At 43.7% G+C, this 25670-nt stretch overlaps 1 protein-coding gene across 1 annotated transcript in view; it reads left to right on the plus strand.

The window, feature by feature from the left end:
* Positions 1 to 25670, plus strand: part of Ston2 (stonin 2) — a 147885-nt gene that overhangs the window by 41387 nt on the left and 80828 nt on the right. The window contains exon 4 of the mRNA XM_075947250.1: positions 19626 to 19823. Coding sequence (XP_075803365.1) covers positions 19626 to 19823 — 198 coding nt within the window. The remainder of the gene's footprint in view (positions 1 to 19625; positions 19824 to 25670) is intronic.

The following is a 25670-nucleotide window of genomic DNA, read 5'->3' on the forward strand; positions in this document are numbered from 1 at the left end:
GGTCCTTCATAGATTCCATAGGCCACCCAAGTTCTTTGACCTGGGACCCCTTCCTCTGTCTCCAAAGCCAGAGCTGTAGTATTATTCTGTGCCTTTATTCTGAAGTAATATCTCTCCAGTGCCCCCCCCATTCCATTTTTAAGAACTGTTGTGGTTACGTTGGGCTCATATGAATAATTTCCCTATCTCGATGTCTCAGTCAATATTCTGTTGCTGTAAAGAGACACCATGACCACGGAAACTCTTATAAAGGAAAGCATTTTATTGCGGCAGGCTTACAGCTTCAGAGGCTTAGTCCATTATTGTCGTGGTACACAGGTAGGCATGGTGCTGGAGAGGTAGCTGAGAGTTCTACATCTGGATTGGCAGGCAGCAGGAAGGAGAGGGACAGAGGGGGGGCTGGCTTGAGCATTTGAAACCCCAAATCCCACCCCCCCCCACTGATATACTTCCTCCAACAAGGGCACACTTCCCAATCCCTGTGAAGTCGCACCACTCCCTAAAGCCCAAACATCCAAATCCATGAGCCTATAGGGGCCATTCTTATTCAAACCACCAAGTTCATGTTCCTCGTATCTGCTAAATCCCTTTGCCGTGTAAGGTAATACATTCACAGGTCTTGGGGGTTAGAAGGACATCTTATATGCAGCGGGTGGAGGACATCATCCTGTCTACTACAGAGTCATATTAGTAAAAAAACCAGAATTGCTATGTGTTTCTGTTGATGTGTTAACTGTTTTGCTAGTTTTACTTTTAAAAATACAATCTGAAGTCAGGCCTAGTTGTAAAGCTTGGGGAAATTTAGAAAGACCCTGTCAATTAAAATAAAAGATGTAAAGGGCTGGTCGAGCATTGCCTTGCATACCTGTAGATCTGCATGCAGTCCCTAATATTGGGAAGGACGATTCAAAGGAAGCAGTGGTCTGAGCATGTGTGCAGTCTTGCTTGACACTGGATGTCATCTGAGCGCAGGAGTTTGAGATCAGTTTAGGCAGCATGGGAAGAACCTGTAGTGGCTTAAATTAAAGCTGTCCCCGATAGGCTCAGATATTTGAAAACTTGGTCCCAGTTTGGTGACCCTGGGGAGGAACCTTTAGGAGGCGGAACCTTACCGAAGGAAGTACATCAGTTGGGGGGAAGGCTTTGAGAGCTCATTGCCTCACCCAGCTTCCAGTTTGTTCTCTCAACTTCCTTTATGTGGATGGAAGGGGAGTCTCTTGGCTTCTAGCTCTGACTCCGGCTCTGCTAGCTTGTCATCACCACCAGGGCGGATTCTGACCCCCTGGAACTGGAAGCCAAATAAGCTTTCCTCCATGAGTTGCCCTTGATCATAGGTTTTTTTTTTATTACAGCAACAGAAAACTAACTACTGAAGACATTTTTAAAAAGAGATTCCTTTTCTCTAACATGCTTCCTTGTCATTAAAAATAATTTCAAGAAAATATACCGGTCTGGAGAGTTAGACAGTTCAGGGTTTACGAGCGCTTGCTGCTCTTCCAGAGGACCTGGCTTTAAATCCTGGCACCTATGTTGGTGACTCACATCTGTAGCTTCAGTTCCAGGGGATCTAATGTCTTTTTCTGGCTTCCTTGGGCACTGCATACCTGTGGTACACAGACATAAATGCAAGCAAAACACCTATACATATAAAATGAAATTAAGTTGAGTTACATACGAAAATATAAAGTATGATTCTGCCATATAACAGGTGTTTCCATTTTGACAGAATACCTCAAACATTTGGGTGTCATTTTTCATTTCTAATCATCAGGCTTTCAGCGATTTGTTGGTGATTGAGCCACGCTGTGTCAGATCCAGACTGGTTCTGGCTGGCTGGGGAGTGAGGGAGCCACTCTTAGTGAACCTCTGACACTGGCTCTTCAGCTCTCCATACAGGAAAATGATGGAACACGGGGGCTGTGGTTTGAATGTTTTGTCTCTCCAGGATTTATGTTGAAATCTAATCACCAATGTTTTGGTATTATGGGGTCCTTTGGGAGGTGACTAGGTCATCTTGAAGGTGGACCCTTTGTGAAGGGGCTCAGCACCCCTCCCCCATGGAAATGTTTGTCTTTTTGCCACGTGAGAACACCAGCTGCTGTCTGTACAGAATGGACCCTCACCAGGATCTTAATCTGGTATCTTTATCTTGACCTTCCCTTCCCAGCCTCCTGATCTGTGAGGATTAAATTTATATTCTTTATAAATTACTCAACCCACGGTATCATAGTATGACAACCAGAAAAGCCAGTCATATGAATCAGTACAAAAGTGTGACTATTGTTATTACTATTTATTTTGTATAAAAGATTTCATATAGCCCAGGCTAGCCTTTGACTGTCTATATAGCACAGGTTGGCTAGCCTTGAACTTCTGATCCTCCTGCCTCCACCTCCACTATAGTGAGATTACAGACAGGAAGCACAAGCCTGGCTGGTCTTTACTTTTGGTCAGTTACCTCTGTTGAATGCCCACTCTCAGCACTTTCACTGAGTCATCCTGTGTATACTTTACACCAATCCAATAAGGAAGGTTTTACTGTGAAGTCCCTTTCTCTGTGAGGACACCGAGGCAGGTAATGGTTTGGGAATTTGCTCCAGGTTAGGGGCTAAGAAGTGACAGAGAGGAGCTTTAACACCCGGTGCACCGGCCTCAAGACCTTGGAGCAGCCAGCGCTGTGTTGTGGTATTTGCCTCATGCCTCACACTTCCTCTCACTAACAGTGCTCTAGGGCTTCCTTCTCCTGAAATATACCAGAAGCAAGGGGAGTAAGGGGTGGGAGGCCAGGGCTGGAAGGTGATGGGAGGGCAGAAAGAACTCTCTTCTGAGTGTCCATGCCTTCAGGGCCTGGATAATATTCAAAGTATCCAGATCCTTTTGCTTCTTGTTCAGACTTCACGTTTAGCCTCTAATTGCTCAAAACAATTAGGGTGACAGATGGGGCAACTTGCCTCGACTCGTTACCACTTCCTTTGGTGAAGCTGATTTCGGACTTAGCCTTAATTATGTTGTTTCCATCCAGCTAAGGATCCTGAGTGGTTATCGACAATGATTTTGCTATAGAGTTAAGACTTTATTACCTGAAGCAACGTTAATAGCTCAGTTGGTAGAATGGGTGTCTAGCATGCATGGTCGGTGGGTTTGGTCACCACCTTGTAAAAAATGACTGTGCTAATTCACACCTCTAATCTCAGCAGTTGGGAGGTGAGACCAGAGACTCAAGGTCAGTGTCAGCTTTGTAGCAAGACCTGAGGTCATTGTGGGCTACTTGGGACACCATCTCTAAAAATTTAATAATACAAAAATATCCTTGGTGAACAAAATATTAGACTTTAAAGACAAAATCCAGCTCAGACATGTAAGACTACAGCTTACCTCAGTCCTGGCAATAAAGCTTTATTGACAGCAGCAAAAGGCTAATGTCTGGGCCCTACTTTGCTGGTTTGCTTTGATATTTTTAAAAGTATCACATTTATAACATGTTGCAAAGTATTGTTTTGACAGCTGAGATTTTTTTTGGTACATCATAAATTGTGCACCCAAGACAATTATTATCACCTGCTGTACCCTAACCCTAGCCTTTCATTGAATTGAAGGTGTATTAGTGTCCGTAGAAGACAAAGCAAAAAGTTACAATTATGGAAGACTAAGTTTGTCTTGAAAATTGCTCAGATATCAATAATCTCATGCATTTCTGTGTCTGATGAATCCACTAGCTCTGTGAAGATGGAGCCTAGGAAGAAGCTAGACTGAACTATGCATAGGACTATCTGGTCCCCTAAGACTATACAGAGCATTAGTCTTGTTTAAGAGCAGAGGATTAAGAAATCCAAGAGCCAGATTCTAAACCTGCCCGTGTGCCACTTGACCTTTGAGAGAGCACGCTAAATAAAAGGCTACAGGATGCTTTCTTATCGTCTAAACCATCCTTTTCCTCGTGGGCCTGCTCCCCCTGGGCTTCCTGCCTTGGGCTGTGTTTAACAAGTAGGATGGCTGGTAGAGTTCACAACAAAAGAAAATGAAGAGAAACTGGCCATCAGTCCACTCAGCGTGGCCAACATAAACAGTCCACAGGTTAGACCTTCGTTCACTTTGGACGTTGGTGGATAGTGGATAGTGCAAGGTTTTAACTTAAGTGGAACATGTGTGGGTCATGTGTCGTGTTATCAAGACTATGGCTGGACCTGTAAGCATCACACAGAAATAGCCTATATCTCTACAGCATCCTCCTTCCTCATCATGCTGGAGGCCCTTGCCGCTGCTTGCACTCACTGCAGCCTGCTCCATTCTTTCGGTAATACTGAAATTTACGATTCAGTAGGATGAATAATTGCACCCAAAGGCAGCAGGTTCACCACCTTGAACTTTATATGGAGATAAGACCCGTGCAAGCGCTTCCTCTCTGCAGTTCTGCTAGGTGTGGGCATCCAAAGACAGAGTGTAGTGCTCAGAATTTAACAGACACTCACTCAGCTTCTTCCCAAGCCTTCTAGTAGGAACCCAGAGCCAGCTTGCACCTGTGTGATTTCTCCTGTCCATTTCCTGTTGATAACCAACCACCTGTTTTCCCATGCATGTCTTTCAGCAACTTCGTGCATTTTTGTTATTATCGTTAATGTTTTACATTTCATGGTAGCTGGAAACTTGAACTTGTCTCTGAGGAAGTAAAGGAAAAAGTAGATATTGGGAGAAGTTTTTTGTTTGTCTTTGTTATGCTTTCCTTTTTTGTTCTATTCAAGAGCTTCGTTTTATAGCCAGGTTCAGCTATTATCTCTTGTGAAGAATAAAAACTAAAATTCAAAGCACTCTCCCTTGTCAGTTATCAGTTACTTCCAGGACATCTTTGAAGTTTTTTTGTTTTTGTTTTTCCGAGACAGAGTTTCTCTGTGGCTTTGAAACCTGTCCTGGAACTTGCTCAGTAGATTAGGCTAGACTTGAACTCACAGAGATCTGCCTGCCTCTGCCTCCCGAGTGCTGGGATTAAACACATGCGTCACCACCACGCGGCTTCTTCGAAGTTCTTGCTCAGTTTGCCCTGGACCACTGGTGACTCTTAGAGAGTTCACAGGTAGGTAGGTTTTCAGCTTCCAGAAAATCAGTAGTTATCTTATGATTCTCAGGGGCATCTGACAACATAAAAAAGTTTCGAAAAAAAAAAAAGTTTCTTTACCTATTTCTCACTTGTCTACTTTTTAAAAAATGTTTTCCTTAAGTCTTTTGATTCACATTCTGAATGTTTTCATTCAACTGTAGATTCCAAGAAAACTTTTTAGAAAGTTTATTCATCATCAAGATTATTATTAGTGGTGGTGGTTTGTGTGTGTGTGTGTGTGTGTGTGTGTAATGTGTGTGTGTATATGTGTGTGTGAGGGGTGGGGTGGGCATGTAAGCACCATGCCCACGTGTACTTTAGTAGCATCTTCAGGAGTAGCATGCATTCTGTCCTTCTATGGCTTCTGGGTGTTATCTCTGGTTATGAGACTTGCATGGCAACTGCTTTCACCTACTGAGCCATCTCGCTGTCCCCTTCTCTCAGACTAGGTGATGTATAAATGAAATGGAGGAGTAATAGAGATGGCTCAGTGATCAAAAGCCCTGGCTGCTCTTCCCGAGGACCCAGGTTCAATTCTCAGCACCCATAGGGGGACTCACAGATGTTCGTAACTCCAGTTCCAGGCAATCCAGTGCCCACTCTGACCCCCATGAACACTGCATGCAAGTAACGTACAGATATACATGCAGGAAAAACGCATACAGGAACTGAGAAAAGGGCAGTGTTTGATGTGTATGTTAAACATGGAAATAAATTTGGATTTCTGGTGAGATGAATATGTAGGTCTGTCTCATCATTCAGGTAGGTGGTGAAGTTCAGCCATAGAGAAGGACCAGGGAAAGGAATTTTGATTGAATGAACCTTCTTTCCAGTCAGATCATTAATGTGTAGTTAGTTTATTCACCATTTCTGATGATGGTATTAAATCCCTATGACTGTAGAATAAGATGTCTTTGTGCTAAGAGACTGTAGAATAAGATGTCTTTGAGCTAAGAGAAAAATGTTTTCCTGTGGTCACTGAATTCGTGGTCTTGGCCTAAGAGAATTGGGTGGGAGGATGAGAAAAAGAAGTTGTTCTAATAGAATCATTCTTTTTCTACAAGAGAAGTGAAGCCTATTCTAGCCAGCTGCTCAGTATCTGAAGATTCTGGCTTGCCGAGAGGAGCTGGGAAAGCAAGGGGAGCAGACACACCAAGGAGAAATGCTATCTGGAAGACTCCTTTCCTTCCCTCCATTCTTTGAAGTCCTTCTGGCAAAGGAGAGACAAAAACAAAAGATCTCTCCACCTAAGAGTGAAGCCAGAAGGCTTTGGACTCCAGCCTAGAAAGGGAATGAATGGATTGCCCCAATTAAAATGCAAGGAGCCTGTAGGCACAGTGGAGTTAGGGACAAAGATGTTGCCCTCAATGCTAGAGCTTTTATTTTTAGGACATTGAAATGGCCAGAGCCTTGCCCTAGGGAGTTTAGCGAGGCCAGGGAATTGTTAGCTCACCTTGATGACCTGGTCACTTATTTTATTGCACACTGAAGCGGCCCACGGGTCACTAGAAAGCCAGGAGTGGCACCTGATCCAGAAACAGTTCCAGAAACGCTTAGATACATCAGCGCACAGCCGGCTCTTGGACTTTTAACTAGGGCAGGAATTGAAGTGAATAAAATCCCATCGTGGCTGGCCTAGGAAAAAGAGGCACATGATTTCCTCTAGAAAAACATGATGGAGCTTGCCTAGCCGCATGGCCCTAGGCTCCATCCCCAGCACTGCAATAAATGAATACAAATGGAAAAAAGCCCTTTTATTACCATGTGTTGAAGAAAGTAAGCGAGCTAGCGTTCAATTCTTTGGATGTGAGAGCTGAGGATACTAGCAGGGAGAGGACCAATCAGACGATTCCCCTTGACTCTATCCAGTGAAAACCCCTGAAATGTGATGGAAGTCAGATATAGGATACATCTCCAACTTAATGAGACTATTTTCAGTTGGGCCATTTTAGTAAATGTTTGATGTCAGAACTTTAGATTGCCAAAGACTTAAGACCATGTTGTCACAGAACACTGTCCGCATCTCAGTTTGTGTGTGTGCCGTGGTACAACATTATATGGGGCTGGAGAGATGATGGCTCAGCAGTTAAGAGCACTGGCTTTTCTTCCAGAGGCCCCGGGTTCAAATCCCAGCAATTGCATGGTGGCTTACAACCACCTGTAGCTCCAGTTCCAGGGTGTCTATTGCCATCTTCTGACATGGGCACTAGGCACACTTGTGGAGTATATATATATATATATATATATATATATATATATATATAGTAAAATTTTAAAAATTAAAAGAAGTTTTTTTTAAGAAAACTTGTTTGCTGAGCCCTATGCTTGCTGCTCAGACAATCTGCTAAGCTATGAGTAGAACGAAGGGATACAATAAATAAATAAACTTCTAGAAAGTCTGTCCAAACTAAAATCAAGTCTTCGTACTTTCCTTTAAGAGAAAGATTTTGAGAATGAAGCAAAACCCAGCTGCTGTTTTGTTCATGTTGAGCCCATTAGCTCTAGTTCCCAACTTTCTGAAGCCACAAACATCTGACTGACATTTGGCTTTAAAATTCCATGCGAAGAGCGTAGTGGTCAACTTAACCTATCCCCTACAATCTTCACAAAGATTCTTTCCGACCAAAACCAATTTCACCCATGCACAAAGTGCATTGCACGTACTGACTGTGTTTAAAAACGCTGACAGATTGATGAAGAGAACAAAGTTCACCCTCCAAATTTTAGAAGACGGATATGAAGGCACTGTTATCAGCAGCGGCTTCCTGTCCCTCATTATCCTGTGTGCTGACCTTCCTCCACGGACATGACAGTTTCTGCTGGAACTGGGGCTGAATTGAACCCATTATGCAGATACTGCAGAATATGAATATTTAAAAACATTTCTCAAAACCCTTTCATTTCCGGAACATTTGTCCCACAGCCCAAGCGAAACACTAATATTCCCTTATCCTTCATATGTCCTCTATGAGCTTGGGCTGAGGCCTTCCCATTGTGTCTGGGGGAAGCTAATTATTTGGGGCCAGAGAAAGAGCCATTTGTTTGGGAGGAGGATCAGCAATGATGTCAGCCGTGTAGAAAGAGGCCAGAGAGATTTCATCTTCGAAGCTCGCCCAGTGGTTCATTCTGGCTGCTGGGGGTGGGTGGTGGGTAGGGGTGAATATGGAGACATGCATATGTATTTCCCTCCTCAATAGAGGCACTCTTATTTTCTTAGTACCTTGAATTGTTCTTTGCTACTAGATATAATTGATGACCTTTCCGGAGGACATACCCAGGAATAAAATGAAACAGAGTGGGTCCCGCCTCCCTCACCGCTCAGCCTTGCTGGTTCAGACACATTGACTGCCGCTAGCACTGTTTCCTCTACCTAGAGGCTCTCCCTCCAGTTTCTCACTCAAAATCCCACACATCTGTGGCCTCCTTAGGGAGGCTGAGAGCATTCCACACCCCACCCTCAAGCTAGCTTTCCCTTGGAAATTTACCAGCTGAATGCAGTCACATGTTTATTCCTTTACTTTCTTTTTCTTTAGTCAGTTTCTTGATGAAGTATAGTTATGAAGAAACAGGGTATTTGTCTGGTTGCCCTGCCTCTACTTCCCCAGGGCTGGAATTATAAGTGTGTACTTGGTTCATGTGGCACTGGGGATTGAACCCAGAACTTTGTACATGTTAGGCAAGTACCCTACCAATAGAGATATACCCCCAGCCTGATAAATAGCTTTGAGCTTTTTATATTGATAAATAGCTTAAGCAAAGATACTAAGACAGTGGTGCTGAGGTGGGCGGTAGTAACGCACGCCTTTAATCCCAGCTCTCAAGAGACAGAGGCAGGCAGATCTCTGAGTTCTAGGCCCTGGTTCCAGGATAGCCAAGGCTACACAAAGAAACCCTGTCTTGGGAGGGGGTGGTGCTTAGGAAAAGGACAGTATACAACCCAAGACATGGGTAGTAGGTTTCTCAAAAGAAGACTGGTTTCATTGTCTGTCCACTTGAACAAAGAACTTCATCTCTCTAATCCATCCTCTCTCCTAGAATGTGGTATGTGGATTTAGGTGCTTACTTAGTGTCTGTTTGGTTAGTAAATGAAGATAGGAGAGGTGGATATGAAACCCACTGTGGACTACCTGATGGCTCCAGTGATGGGAATAACAGGTCTACCCTTAGACCAAAGAGATGGCATCCTTGGTGAAGTCAGTCATCATTGTTGTTATTGTTATCATCATCACCACCACCATCATCGTCATAGTTGTCATTCCTCCACTTTCTCACTACTTACTGTTAGAGTTGTCTATCTTCCTCCCCTTCTTCCCCACCTCCTGTTCCTCTTCCTTCTCCTCCTCCTCTCTCTCTTCTTCTTCAACAAAATAGACAAAGAAATTGTGCCAACCCGTCATCATGCCCTGATTAACTATTATCATTGGTTCATAATTTTTCATCATCATATACTCAATATATATATATGTATACATGTTTCTCTCCATATATATGTATATATGTGTGTATATATAGTAACCCGTGTACACACATACTTAACATGTGCACATAACAACATAACACACACGTATGTACATATATACAGATACATCCATGGATATACATGAACATATATTTTCCTGGGGGCTGCCTTTAAAAGGAAGTATACTTAAAATTATCCTCTGTAAGTTTTATTTATTGTACTGAAAGGTACTATCGTGCCATGGGTAAAGGAAAAAGTTTTAAAGGTGAATTTTTCTCTATCTTTAAACATTAAAATTCCAATATTCTGTTCCAGAGAACATTCAGCAGAATTTGTGGCCTCTCTTACCATCTGTGGAACACAAAACATAATAAACTACCTGAACATGCATCAATTAACTAGTGCCTTCATGCGAAAAAGTATTTAGGTGTTGGGAATGCCGTAATGAGACAGCTGGACTCAGGAGTCCCTGCTCTCCCTCAGTTGTGCTTACTAACAATTGGGCGGTCTGTTCCTAACGGGCCTTCTAGAGATGAACAAGAGCTCCCCTGAGCCAGTGCTGGGGACAGGCGCTTCATTTTGCCACTCTGAAGTAGCAGGAAAATCACAATGCATTAATATCTGTTTTATATCCATGGCTGAATTCTCAGCATTGAAAAAAATTACATGTAGCCCTTGTGATTAGATGAAGCAGTGGAAGACTGGCCTAGCAGGAACGACAGCTTGGAAGGGTAGCTGCGCTCTGACAGGAGCAAAATGGGAGAAGAGACAACCGTGCAGCAGGGGAGTCCTGGAGCTTCAGGCATGTAGATCCGTGGACAGGGTGATGAGGATTTTGACTTTTATTACGGATGCAATAGCAGCGATCCAAAGAGGCACGATTCAAAAAATAACTATTAAAATGCTGAGGCTTCATTGGCTGTGATTACCCATATAAGATCTGCATAACCTTGGGCTCCTCAACACCCTGTCGTGGAGAGAGGGGAGGCCCCACCCCCGCTGAGGATGTACACAGTTACCTGTGGTTTTTTTCCCCCCCGATGCTATAGCCACGGGTAAGGTGCCCATGCTCCTGTAAACAAGCCCTCATCCATACTCCTGTAAATCACTAATGGAAACACACACATATACGGGGGCGGTGAGGGTCATATGAGGAGAACAGATGAGGGACTAGTAGAAAAGAAGAAGGGAATGAGCCTGTGTGGGAGGGGAGCAGGAGAGAGTTGGGAGGGTGAATATGATCTAAATACATTATGTATATGCTTAAAATGTTATAATGAAACTCATTATAATGTGTAATTAATATATGTTAATTAAAACACACCCTCTGTGGCTTGCCATAGTGTGACCGTTGAGAAGGGTGTGGTTGGACGTGCTAGAGAGGCCTCAAACTTATCCAGATGAGAGTGTGGTGGCTGGGCTGAGGATATCAGCATGGTAGCCAGAAATAACCAGATCCCACAGCTCTTGAAAGTAGATCTTGACACAGAGGAAATTCAGAGAATCATTAGATCTTACTACAAAAGCCTGTATACCACAAAACTGGAAAATGCAAAAGAAATGGACATTTTTTTAGATAAGTACCATATACCAAAGCTAAACCAAGACCAAGTGAATGATCTAAATAGACCTGTTAGTCGCGAAGAACTAGAAACTGTTATCAAAAAATCTCCCTTCAAAAAAAGAGCCCAGGACCAGATGGTTTCAATGCAGAATTCTACCAGAACTTCCAAGAAGAGCTAATACCTATACTCCTTAATGTATTTCACAATATAGAAACAGAAGAGTCATTGCCAAATTCCTTTTATGAAGCTACAGTTACCCTGATACCAAAACCACACAAAGACCCAACCAAGAAAGAGAATTACAGGCCTATCTCACTCATGAATATCGACGCAAAATCCTCAATAAAATACTGGCAAACCGAATCCAAGAACACATTAGAAAAATTATAATTATCCGTTATGATCAAGTAGGCTTCATCCCAGAGATGCAGGGCTGGTTCAATATATGCAAATCTATCAATGTAATCCACCATATAAATAAACTGAAAGAAAAAAAACCATATGATCATTTCATTAGATGCTGAAAAGCATTTGACAAAATTCAACACCCCTTTATGATAAAGGTCTTGGATAGATTAGGGATACAAGGGTCATACCTAAATATAATAAAAGCTATTTACAGCAAGCTGACAGCTAACATTAAATTAAACGGAGAAAAACTCAAAGCCATCCCACTAAAATCAGGAACACGACAAGGATGTCCACTCTCTCCATACCTCTTCAATATAGTGCTTGAAGTTCTAGCAATAGCAACAAGACAACATAAGGGGATCAAGGGGATTCGTATTGGAAAGGAAGAAGTTAAGCTATCGTTATTTGCAGATGATATGATAGTATACATAAGCGACCCCAAAAACTCTACCAAAGAACTCCTACAGCTGATAAACACCTTTAGTGATGTGGCAGGATACAAGATCAACTCCAAAAAATCAGTTGCCTTCCTATACACTAAGGATAAGGAAGCAGAGAGGGAAATCAGAGAAGCATCACCTTTCATGATAGCCACAAATAGCATAAAATATCTTGGGGTAACTCTGACCACGGAAGTGAAAGATCTATTTGACAAGAACTTTAAGTCTTTGAAGAAAGAAATTGAAGAGGACACCAGAAAATGGAAGGATCTCCCTTGCTCTTGGATTGGGAGGATCAACATAGTAAAAATGGCAATTTTACCAAAAGCAATCCCCATCAAAATTCTTCACAGATCTGGAGAAGACAATAATCAACTTTATATGGAAAAACAAAAAACACAGGATAGCCAAAACAATCTTATACAATAAAGGATCGTCTGGAGGCATTACCATCCCTGACTTCAAACTCTGTTACAGAGCTACAGTATTGAAAACAGCTTGGTATTAGCATAAAAACAGAGAAGTCGACCAATGGAATCGAATAGAAGACTCTGACTTTAGCCCACAAACCTATGAACAGCTGATTTTCGATAAAGGAGCTAAAAGTATATAATGGAAAAAAGAGAGCATCTTCAACAAATAGTGCTGGCAAAACTGGATGTCAATCTGTAGAAGAATGAAAATAGATCCATATCTATCACCATGCACAAAACTCAAGTCCAAATGGATTAAAGACCTCAATATCAGTCTGAACACACTGAACCTGATAGAAGAGAAAGTGGGAAGTACTCTACAACATATGGGTACAGGAGACCACTTCCTATGTATAACCCCAGCAGCACAGACATTAAGGGCCTCATTGAATAAATGGGACCTCCTGAGACTGAGAAGCTTCTGTAAAGTAAAGGACACTGTCACTAAGACAAAAAGGCAACCCACTGACTGGAAGAAGATCTTCACCAATCCCACAACTGACAAAGGTCTGATCTCTAAAATACATAAAGAACTTAAGAAACTAGACCGTAAAGGGCTAATCAACCCAATTATAAAATGAGGCACTGAGCTGAACAGAGAATTCTCAACAGAAGAACTTCAAATGGCCAAAAGACACTTAAGGTCATGCTCAACTTCCTTAGCGATCAGGGAAATGCAAATCAAGACAACTTTAAGATACCATCTTACACCTGTCAGAATGGCTAAAATAAAAAACACCAATGATAGCCTTTGCTGGAGAGGTTGTGGAGAAAGGGGTACACTCATCCACTGCTGGTGGGAATGCAAACTTGTGCAACTACTCTGAAAAGCAGTGTGGCAGTTTCTCAGGAAATTCGGGATCAACCTACCCCTGGACCCAGCAATACCACTCTTGTGAATATACCCAAGAGAGGCCCTATCATACAACAAAAGTATATGCTCAACTATGTTCATAGCAGCATTGTTTGTAATAGCCAGAACCTGGAAACAACCTAGATGCCCTTCAATGGAAGAATGGATGAAGAAAGTATGGAATTTATACATATTAGAGTACTACTCAGCAGTAAAAAGCAATGACTTCTTGAATTTTGCGTACAAATGGATGGAAATAGAAAACACTATCCTGAGTGAGGTAAGCCAGACCCAAAGAGAGGAACATGGGATGTACTCACTCATATTTGGTTTCTAGCCATAAATAAAGGACATTGAGCCTATAATTTGCGATCCTAGAGAAGCTAAATAAGAAGGTGAACCCAAAGAAAAACATATAGGCATCCTCCTGAATATTAACCTTCATTAGGCGATGAAAGGAGACAGAGACCCACATTGGAGCACCGGACCAAAATCTCAAGGTCCAAATCAGCAGCAGAAGGAGACGGAGCACGAGCAAGGAACTCAGGACCGCGAGGGGTGCACCCACACACTGAGACAATGGGGTATTCTATTGGGAACTCACCAAGGCCAGCTGGCCTGGGTCTGAAAAAGCATGGGATAAAACCGGACTCGCTGAACATAGCGGACAATAAGGACTACTGAGAACTCAAGAACAATGGCAATGGGTTTTTGATCCTACTGCACATACTGGCTTTGTGGGAGCCTAGGCAGTTTGGATGCTCACCTTACTAGACCTGGATAGAGGTGGGTGGTCCTTGGACTTCCCACAGGTCAGGGAACCCTGATTGCTTTTCGGGCTGCTGAGGGAGGGGGACCTGATTGGGGGAGGAATGGGAGGTGGTGGCGGGGAGGAGGCAGAAATCTTTAATAAATAAATAAATAAATAAGAAAGAAAGTAGGTCTTGAACAGAACTCATGATGGACCAAATAGGAAAAGACTTTAGGGTGACATGAATTTTATCCTGGGTATCCGAAAGGATGAAGGGGCTGTTTGACAGGGATGGCAGTAACCTAGTATAGGATATGTAGAGTGAGAGATCTGATGGTGACGTCAAGTCGGTTGGAGCCTAAGGATATGCTGTCACATTCGTATGTCAGCTGCCACTGTGTGATCTGTTTCAGGTACTTCTTTGTATGCAGTGGTTTGCCATCGACCCGATACCCTAGCGAGGGTTTTACTCTCTTCTGCTCCATGCTCCAGGTGAGAAAGTGGAGTCATGGATGCATTAATCCATTTCCCTCAGCCTGGGAATGAGGCATTTGGGTTCAGAGCCCTCATTCTAGAACTTGGGGTACAGTAGGGGCAGAGTTTGGTCCTTCTTTTTATTCTTCACTGGATGGATGTGTCTGAGAAACATCATCATGGCAGCCCACTTTGGACTGGCTCAGGCATCAAAGGTTCGGCCCTGGGAGAAGAGCCATCTAGCCCAGCACGGGGCCTTCTCTCATTTCAGAGAAGCCTGTGGCCTCAGGACATATTCAAGTCAAGCCTGCGTAAAATAGCTCATTCCAGAATCTGAAGCTGGTAAATGAATAGTGGCTAGGGACCAAATGAGAACAGCGTGTTCGCTACAAGGCCTTATTAACCTCCCCACCCTCCTTTGGCTAGCCTTAATTTATCTCTCAAAGGAAATATGGGTGTTTCCACCCATAAAGGTAAAGATCGGTATTGAAATTAGCATTTTTGATATGTGGGTTTAATAAATTTTATTTATAACTGGGTAAACACAAACGGATTGTTCTTAAAAATATATTAAAGTCTGAAGAACAACATACAAGCCATTGCCCCGTTACTAAATGGAGTATTGCCATCATCCATCCGGAAGGGCTTTGATTTCCTGCTAATCACAACCTCCTCCATCACGGCCCCTCCCTCAGCTGCTTCCCACCCCCACCCCCCAGGCTCATGGCAATAACTTGTCTTTGTACCTTTTTTTTTTTGACAGCTTTACAACCTACACATTTGTCGAGGAAGCTGTGATTTAAATTAGTCTGGTTCTGAACTTTGCAAAAATGAAACAGTGTTCGAGCTAGTATTTTGTGACTTTGTGGTTTGTGAGACTTGCCCATCTTCTTCCCTGTGGCTGCAGTCCCTGATGTTTCTATGCTGTGCTTTCCATCATGATTAGCATTCTACAGAAGGTCACTTACCAGGCTACGGCTGGACACTTGGGTCCTCTCTACTTTGGCAGTTAACAAAATGCTTCTGTGAACATTCTTCTAATGCCTTTTCTTCCTTTGCACTGAGACATGCTCTCGTAAAGGTGAGCCTCAGATTCCTTATACGATCAAGGATGTCACTGGACTTTTTTAAAAAAAATAATATTTTTATGAGTTCTTTGAGAATTTCATGCAATGAATTTTGGTCATGTTCATCCTCCTTCCTCCACCCCTTCCCAGACCCAGCTTTTCCACCCTCAACTCCCTACCCAATTTTGAGTTTTCTCTTTCTCCTTCTCTCTATAGAAGAAAACAAAACCAGTGTGATACAGTTTGTGCCACCCCGACTACAACTAGGGTCACACTGTTAAAGAAAACTAACTCTCCCCCAAGCAGCCATCAAATGCTAATAGCATGTATGCACCCATATATTATACAGGTTGGCTGATTCCAGTGTGAAGGCATTTCTCCATGTCCTACCTAGTTAGCTTCAACCATCAACTGGACACAGCCTAGAGTCACCTGAAAAGGGAGTCTCATTTGAGGAATGCCTAGATCAGATTAGCCTGTGGCTATGTGTGTGGGGGGGGGTGTTTCTCTTAACTGTTAATTGATGCAGGAGGATTGAACCCACTGTGGGCAGTACTGTTGCTGGGCAGGGGATCCTGGGCTGTATAAGGAAGCTAGCTAAGCATGAACCTGAGAGCCATGCAGCCAGCAGCATCTCTTTATGGTTTCTGCTTCAAGTTCTTGCTCTAGTTCCCTTCCTGACTCCCTTGAGTGGTACATTGGAAGCTGAAATAAACCCTTTTCTTCCCTACTTGCTTTTGATTATTGGGTTTTATCATAGCAATAGGAAGGAAAGCAGAGCACCCTGGGTAAGATTCTATCCTGATCTTAGCCTGTATCAGCATGTTGACATGTTCATTGGCCTCCATCTCTTCCTGTTGAGAAGGTGGTAGGAACACCCATGGTAGACAGGGAGACACTGAAGACAAGGAACGACCACTTTTGAAAGTAATGTGTAGTTTTTCCAATAGCTGTTAAGAGTTTCCCTTTGTCTTTAGTCTTACATGATTCTGAGGTCTACTTTTAGTTACTCTGATTGACATACCTGGGGATTTCTAATCTGAAAAAGAAATTCTTTCACAAGTCCTGGGAAGTTCTCAGCCAGCAGCGGTTTTTCAGATACTGCCTTCCTCCCATTCTCACATCCTTAGGAACCCAGATATACGGATGAGAACGTCTCCCCTTCCACTGTGGGCGTTCCTTCCCCTCGGTGTCTCCCTCTCCACCGTGGACTTTCCCTCTCCTCAGTGTCTCCCTGTCCACCGTGGACTTTCTTTCTCCTCAGTGTCTCCCTCTCCACCGTGGGCATTCCTTCTCCTCGGTGTCTTCCTGTCCACCGTGGGCATTCCTTCTCCTCGGTGTCTCCCTCTCCACCGTGGGCATTCCTTCTCCTCGGTGTCTCCCTCTCTACCGTGGGCATTCCTTCTCCTCAGTGTCTCCCTCTCCACCGTGGACTTTCCCTCTCCTCAGTGTCTCCCTCTCCACCGTGGGCATTCCCTCTCCTCAGTGTCTCCCTGTCCACTGTGGACTTTCCCTCTCCTCGGTGTCTCCCTCTCCACCGTGGGCATTCCTTCTCCTCAGTGTCTCCCTCTCCACCGTGGGCATTCCCTCTCCTCAGTGTCTCCCTCTCCACCGTGGGCATTCCCTCTCCTCAGTGTCTCCCTGTCCACTGTGGACTTTCCCTCTCCTCAGTGTCTCCCTCTCCACCGTGGACTTTCCCTCTCCTCAGTGTCTCCCTCTCCACCGTGGACTTTCCCTCTCCTCAGTGTCTCCCTGTCCACTGTGGACTTTCCCTCTCCTCAGTGTCTCCCTGTCCACTGTGGACTTTCCCTCTCCTCAGTGTCTCCCTGTCCACTGTGGACTTTCCCTCTCCTCAGTGTCTCCCTGTCCACTGTGGACTTTCCCTCTCCTCAGTGTCTCTCTCTCCACCATGGACTTTCCCTCTCCTCAGTGTCTCCCTGTCCACTGTGGACTTTCCCTCTCCTCAGTGTCTTCCTGTCCACCGTGGACTTTCCCTCTCCTCAGTGTCATTCACCTTATTTCTTTGCCCTTCACGCTGTCCACTCACTGTTGTATTTGAGGTAGTTTATTTTTCTCTTCTTAAGAAATCCATTTAGCTGTTTCTCATGACTACGTGTTCCTTTCTCATATTTCCAGCTTCTTATTTCCTTACACACACCGTACCTAGTTGCACATCCTGCTTTCTAAACCCACTGTCTGAATTCTTTGCCGGGCTGACTCTATTTGCTCAGCCTTCCAATATCTTCCTTGTTCTTGTTCATGGTAATTTGATTTTCTATGTACTTTGTGGTTTGCTACTATTGTGTTTTTACCACCTTCTTGGGATATTCTGCCTGAGATGGCTAGCTTGTGGGCACTTTCTTCCAGAAAGGGTTAGTATTTTTCTCTCCCAGGTGTATGAAGCTATGTGGAAATATTTCATCTGAAATTTAGGCTGAAAGTTTTTCCAATGCACACAAATGATGCGTTTATCCAATTATTCTTTATCAATAAAAAATCAGGAGTCAGATATTGAGGTAAGAACCTGAGAGATCAAAGAAACAATGGATTAGCCTCCAGTGACTTCCTACCTCTTCCATTCCTTCCTCCAAAAAGGGCCGAGATCCTCTCTAAGCCCTGCCTTACTACTTCCTCAGTCCTCCAAAACCTCTATGGTTAATTTTGGTCAGGTAGTGGCTAGCTTTATCCTCAGATTCAAAACAGACTTTACTATTACCATGTAATCAAAATATCACACAACACACAAATCCCTATGTGGGACCTTACATCAGGAGATTTTTCTTTTTCTCTGTCCCTTGGACCCAAATCTAAGGTAGACATTTTTCTTTGTATCTCTAACTAAAGATAAAGGTATCCCCGATGTACTCCTTTTAACCTCTGGGAATTCTCATTTAGGCATCTGATTTTTTTGTTAGTTTGTCTATCTTGGGTTGACTGAAGGTTCATTCTCCTTTATCATCACATGGGCCATACGTACTCAGACTCAGCAGGGGGTCTCCGGTTTGTTCAGCCGTCCTCAGGGTATGGAAATCAGCTAAGCTTCGCTTACATTTCTAGTTTTGAGATTTCCCTTGGCCGCTTGATAGCGCCATGTTGTGTATATATGTTAATGTTAATATACTTTATCTAAGAGCTCTTTTCCGTAGTAGTTCAAAGTCCCTGATCCTCCACCAGGGAACGGCAGTGCTACAACAAACCTATTACAAGCTCATCTTTACTTTCTAGTTGTCTTATTTGTACGAGTATCCTTTTGCTTTCTGTTTGTCTATGGGCTTTACAGGTGATGGTCTGGTTTTGACAGTCTGTTTAATACAGACTGTTAGGGAATTGTTTGTCGTAGTTCATCTGACATAATCAGCAAGTGATGAGGGCCTGCCTTGTGTCAGGCAGCATTGTAGGAAGTGAGCAAAACAGACAAAAGGTCTTCCTCCCTGGCGATCTTGAATTCTAGCTGAAGACAGGGATATAGCGGGTCACATAGCAATGATGCTATAAATTAAATAAATAAGTAGAAGGCAGCCTTGCATTTGTGGAGAGAATAGCTCACAGGTGATTTGCCAAGGGATAATAGTTCCAAGGAAAAGAAGCCATGAGCCCTCAGTGCAAAGATCCAGGAGTTTCATACATGCCCAAGAAAAGGAGGAATGCAGATTCTCTTTTTTTCATTTCTATACTGCAACAAGTATTCCCTCTGAAATCTCGATTTTCCCTTTCTGTCTCTTACCCCAACTATAGCTTCGGTGCTTCAGCTGGGATAACTGACTATATGATCTTGTAGGTTTCTTAATCTCTGTGCTGGTTTGCCCTCCTAATATCAATGGATCAAATGCAAAAAACATTTGTAAACGTGCCTGAGAGTGACTCTCTATGAAAGCTCATTCAATCTCTTTTCTCTCTCCTCATCCCAAGTGTCCCTTTGCTTTCTATGATGGCTGCCGTTGCATAGGATCTGAGTGACATCAACGTAAGACGAGTGTGATAGACGTAAGCAAAAGATAACTATTTACATCGTATCCTCTTGGATTTCCATCTCTTCTCAGCCCTCACATTGACCATGCCTTGCTGGACCTGCCCCTCCTTCGACTCTTTAAGAAGGTGCCCTCTGACCTCGGAGAGCAGCTGGACAACCCATTCCGAGGATACGAGCAGCCCTAGTGTTGCTCCTTCATACACGGACCTGCAGCTCCTCAGTGCTGAGGAGCAGGCAAGTGGCCGGGCTTCCAGGACCGACTCCACGGGTAAGTCAGAGTTCCAAGCTAGAGCTCTCTGCAGGTCACTTTTGGTGTACGCAGGTCCTCCTTAAGCTCCTCTTTCCCCCACAGCCAGCTTTGTCTGCAGAACAAATACATTTGTGGTTGTCCGGTTCGAACGCTAGCATCCTCAGTGGTTTGTAATGGCATCAGGAAAATGGGTAAACAGACTGACTGGTTACTTGGCCAAGGATTCATGTTGGGAAACCATTTGATGGTGTATATCAAAGCATTGCTCTTTGTTTAGCACAAGTACTGTTTCCCTGTCAATGCATCCTCTTCCAGTTGCTGCTGAGCTGTGTCTAATATTCACGAGGCTGAATCACTCATCCTGCTGCCCACACACCTCTCTTCCTCAGCAAGAGGAAGGTGAATCTCAACAGGGAGAAATTAATTGTTAAGTGAAACAGAATGAGAATCTGGGTTCAACCGTAGCATCCAGACTGCTAAGGATTTTGCAGCCAAATGCCTGTAGCATTGTGCCTTCATTGAGCTATGTGACAGCCTGTAATGTCCCATGGTCTCATTTGTCAAACTTGGCAGTAGGCATAGGGTAGAAGTCTGGTCTTCACCACAGGTAGATGATGGGTCTGCCAACAAGCACTCTCACGGGCTCTTTGGGATGGTACTGGAAAGATGTATGTTCTTGATGTTCACTGCTAGCTGGTCTATGGGAGAAATTATTCTCAGACACACCCCACGGTGTCAATAGTTTTTTGTTTTCCTTCTCAAAAATATTGTGAAATTTGTCTCTAGGTCATTTTTAAAGTTTAGATACATTTTTTTTTCTCATGCAGTACGCTGGTAGATTCTACAAGCATTAACAGTGATCCTGCATAGAAAGTCAAAGGTTCAGGCAGGATTTGCTTTGGAATTTGATAAAATTGCCCACCAGCGTAGTTAACCAAAGAATTCATCTTTACCAACCATTCTTCCTTATGGCATTTTGTTTTCATAAACATTCCTTCAGCGTGCATTAGTCTCTGTGGCTTATATGGCTGTTATGTGCCCCACAATTCCGTTTCTACCATGGGACAATCTCGTCGGTAGGAGGTACCTGCAGCGGCTGAGCCTGTTAGGCAGAGAGGCTGAGTGTCCCTTTCACCTCTCATTGCCTTCCACTTCCTCCCTAAGCCTTCGCAGGGAGGAAGCACACACTCTTTGTAGTGTTTGTGGATGCTCAGATTCAACAGCCATTGGTTCAAATCCTGGTTCTGTCATATACCAGCCACATGCCTTCACCAATCCTTACACTGTCTACATGCATATATGTATATTGACATGTGTGTACAAGTATGTTCTTATATTTTCACATCATTTTGACCAAATACCTGACAAGAAACAACTTAAGGGGGAAAGGTTTTTAGGGCTCGTGGTTTGAGAGGACATAGTCCATCCCAGAAGTAGCAGGTGGCTTCATGACGTCCAGAGCATGCAGCAGGGACACCTCACCTGATCATGTCTTGGTGGAACAGGAAACAGACAGACAGGAAGCAGTGTCTGGTAAATTTCAAGACCTGCCCCTAGTGACCCAATTCCTCCAGCGACAAACACCACCACCTGCTGAGAAACAAGGGGATAATCGTATGGGACTATGGGGAACATTTATTAAAACACTATAGCCCTGAGTGGGGGCGGGATGGGGGTGGGGGAGAAGAGAGACTGTGTGTCTGTGACTCTCAGGATCAGACAGAGGGTCACAGGCATGACACCAAGTGTTCTGCCCTGAGCTACACCTGGCACATCTCCAGCCCTAGACCCTTGCTATCTTTATGACTCAGTTTCATCATCTGACAAATAGAAATAATAGCAGTGTGTACCTTACCAGGCGAGACAGTTTATATAAAATAACCTACATGATGCCTGCTTTGGAAGAACTGATACCAGCGATAAACTGCCAAATAGTTCTCATGACTCTCGAGAGGTGCAAATTCAGCCCTTTACTAAGAAATGTGAAGGTCAAACCCAGAGCCTTTTATATGCTAGGCAAATGCTCTACCACTGAGCCACATCTGATCCCAAGTTTATAATTATATATATAATTTTTTTCTTTTGGGGGGAATGTTTCACTGTGTAGCCTTGGCTGCCCTGGAACTCACTCTGTGGACCAGGCTGGTCTCGAACTCACAGAGATCTGCCTGCCTCTGCCTCCAGAGTGGCTGGGATCAAAGGTGTGCACCACCACGCACAGCAGTTATAATTTTTAACATCTTACTTTTCTCAGTGATACTGTTACAGTTCATCATCAAGAAAAACTCCTTCTCCCAGCTCTTGGAAGGCAGAAGTAAGCTCATCTCTATGAGTTCGAGGCCAGTCTGGTCTACAGAGAGATGTCAGAACAGCTAGGACTGTTACACAGAGAAACCCTGACTCAAAAAAGTACCAAAAAAGAGAAGAGGGGAGGAGGTGGGAAGGAGGAGAAGGAGGAGGGGAAAAAAGAAAGGAAAAACACTTCCTTCTTGGTTGGTCAGGGACCTGGAAGGAAGCAGGTGGTACACGAGGAAGGGCTGGCTTATTTGGAGAGAATTCATTGAGGAGGCAAAAGCTGAAATCCTAGGAGAGCTCATTCGGTTCTCCCTGAGCAAGTGTGATGACAGCAGCCAGGGCAAGCGCTCTGTGTGTTGTCACCTTTGGGTGAAGATGGATGGTGGCACTCAGGTCAGCCTGCGGGACTGTAGACTGCAGGGAGCTGAGTCGGTCTCCTCCCTGACATCTGTTCAGGAGTTCTGCGGGGATTTGTCAGCCTCACAGGACAACACGACTTGCCGTGTAATTGTGGAGGAAAGGATTCTGTCACCAGCCCACACTTTCTTCTCGGTTTCTCACCAAGGGGATAATTAGAGGAGGAAAACAAACAAATGCCCTGGAGTTGGTAGATTATAGGAATGGGGTGCTGGGGAGTAGAGATGGTGTATCCTCTAGAGACCCCATTCCAGGGCAAATGACAAGAAAATTAGGAAGAAGCACCACCTCGAGATCTTTCCCTTTTCTGGCACCCCTGTCTCCCCAAGGTCTCCTTTGCCTAGACAAGAAAGGCACACCTGTCACCTTCACCAGGCAGATAATGCTACCACGTTTACACAAAGTTCTTAAAGAGCCAGAGGATCAAGGGAATGGGAGCAAGCCTCTTCCTTTGAACTCTATTCTAAGCAGCGGAGAAAAAGCATGTAATTATGTTTGCAGTAGTTACAAGCTGCTTTAAATGGTATGCCTAGGCTCTGGTGCTTGCGTGTGCACGGGAAAGGTGTAGATTTCAGTGTGAGATTAGAACGTACAGGTCTAGACAAACTAAGAATGTCGGACTGGAAGGTCTGTCAAATGGAGGCAAGAGTTATCACCATCCTAGATGCCTGTGTGTCGTTCATATTTAAAAATCCAGCATTTCCCAACCTGTATTCCATACAGCAGCAGGAACATAAAGCAGGATGCTGGGAGCCCTTGGGTTAGGACATACTGTGGTACCTCTGCTGGAGATCTGTGATGTGCAAAGTTCTGAAACATATGTATGTAATTGTGTATATACATATGTGAGCATACGTGTGCTTATACACACACATATTCAGTTTTCCACTGAATTATCCTACCTGTCTGGTCAGACGTCAATGTTTGAAAACCCAAAACACATCAGTTTTATTTTGGAATAACATATTGGCAAAGAACAGAACTCGGAAAAATGTATATAATAAACTCCCAGATGAGTTAACTTTATGAAGTTAGTCCTGTGCACTGCTAAACCTCTTGGCCTTTTTAAAAAGAGCTGTTGTTGCTTTAAGTTCTAGACCCGGTAGATGTAAAAGTGAACTTTTTGCCAGGCGGTGGTGGCGCACACCTTTAATCCCAGTACTCGGGAGGCAGAGGCAGATGGATCTCTGTGAGTTCAAGGCCAGTCTGGACTACAGAGCTAGTTCCAGGACAGCCTGGGCTACTCAGAGTCACCCTGTCTTGAAACCTCCCCTGCAAAAGCACACTTTGCTATGCTTCCTTTGTAGTAAGCTATGCATACCTTTTTTATGTAAACTATACGTACTTTTGTACGTAAAGTCACGGACTTTAAAGCAGCTGTAGCCCAGATGATTGTGGTTCATTTGCATCTAACTGCAGTCGGGCTCTGCCAGAGGCTATCCCTAGACGTGGATTCTTTTGTCTTTCCTTCTCAGAAACAAATGTTTATGTTATATAAAGAGTTATGGACCGAGGTCTTTGAAGGTTTTTTGTTTGTTTGCTGCATCTTCCTCTTCCCCCTCTTCCTCCTCCTCTCCTTCTTGGCCCGTGCTTATGTGTGTTATATATGCAGGTGTATGGGTGTGTGCACATGCTTGTACATGGGTGTGTAGGGCTGAGAAGTTGATGTAGGTGTCCTCCTCAGTTGCTGTCTATTTATGGAAGCAGAGTGTCTCGCTGGATATGGAACTTGCAAATCCCAGCTGGTCTAGCTAAGCAGTGCCCAGGGATCCTCTGCTTCGGCTGGCGTTACAGATAGCCACCACACTCGACTGACACATACCAAGGCGCTGGGCACCCAAATTGCCTCCTGCTCGCCTGGCAAGAGCTTTTTCCTACTGTACCATCCCCCCAGCCCACAGAGGCCCCACATTTTGTGACAATGTTTCAGTGTATCAGAAGACTCTCTTGTGTGAGAGGCTTACCTACCCTTAGGTGCAGGTCTCTTTACATGGTAGAACTTGCTTTTCTGTCTTGTCCTAAAACTACTGCAGCCAGTACAGCATAAATTAGAATGAAGATCAGAGTCCCAAGTAAACAGTAATTGCTGTGTGCATGAGCGGCCTACAACAATTTTTGTTATTCACAAGGCACAAGTATATATCTTCTAAATTCTTTCATGTAATACACATAGCAGTATATACCATACTTGTGTGAAAAATAAAACTTCACTGTTTTCTTTTAAAACTTCTTCCTTTATATTTCAGAGACAATTGTAATTGTTAAAAATTATAATGACATTAACTAATTAATTAATTAATTTATATTGTATCTGTCTGTGTGTGTCTGTGTGTGTGTGCATGAGCAGTAAGGATTGAACTCAGGTCAATCCAGGCTATTAGGTTTGGCAGCCAGCACTTTTACCTGCTGAGCCAGTTCCTACCTGATGATTATAATCTTGTGGATGGTAGTTTCCTTCCTCCAAATTCGGGAGTAGCAGAGTAGTTTTTTGAGAAAATTATATATGTTTTTCTCATTCATGAAAAACACAAATTTATCCTGACATTTGTTTCTATGTGTTCATTAGTTGTACATTTTGTAGTGGTTTTTTTTTTTTTGATTTTGTCTTTGTTTTTGGTTTGTCAAGACAGGGTTTCTCTGTGCATAGCCTTGGCTGTCCTGGAACTCAGTCTCTAGACCAGACTGGCTGGTCCTACTCACAGAGATCCACCTGCCTGTGCCTCCTGGGTGCTGGGATTAAAGGCGTGCGCCACCACCGCCCGACACATCTTGTGTTTTAATTTTTCACGGGTGTTAAGAAAATGCTCCTGCTCCGATGTCTGCTTTGTCTGAAAGTCTCTCTGGCGAAGCTCAAGAGTTCCCCAGTGCACAGATATTAATACAGTCCTTACATTTACCAGTCATAGAGAACAAAGGAGAGAATTAGGTGATATTTTCCCACAGAGAACTGGTGGTTTGAAAACAGATCTTCGCTCTTGTCGTTAAGGAGAGTTTTACATATAATTTAAGAATATTTCTCTGTATAGAACACCTGTTATGTCCCAGGCAGGAATGTGCAGCACACTTGATACACACATTATCCAGTCTTCACAATCTTAAAAGTCCTCGGTACTATCCCATGTTATAAATGCAGACATAATCCCTAAAGGGGTT

Source organism: Microtus pennsylvanicus, chromosome 14 (genome assembly GCF_037038515.1).
Source record: "Microtus pennsylvanicus isolate mMicPen1 chromosome 14, mMicPen1.hap1, whole genome shotgun sequence".
In the NCBI taxonomy this organism is placed as follows: domain Eukaryota; kingdom Metazoa; phylum Chordata; class Mammalia; order Rodentia; family Cricetidae; genus Microtus; species Microtus pennsylvanicus.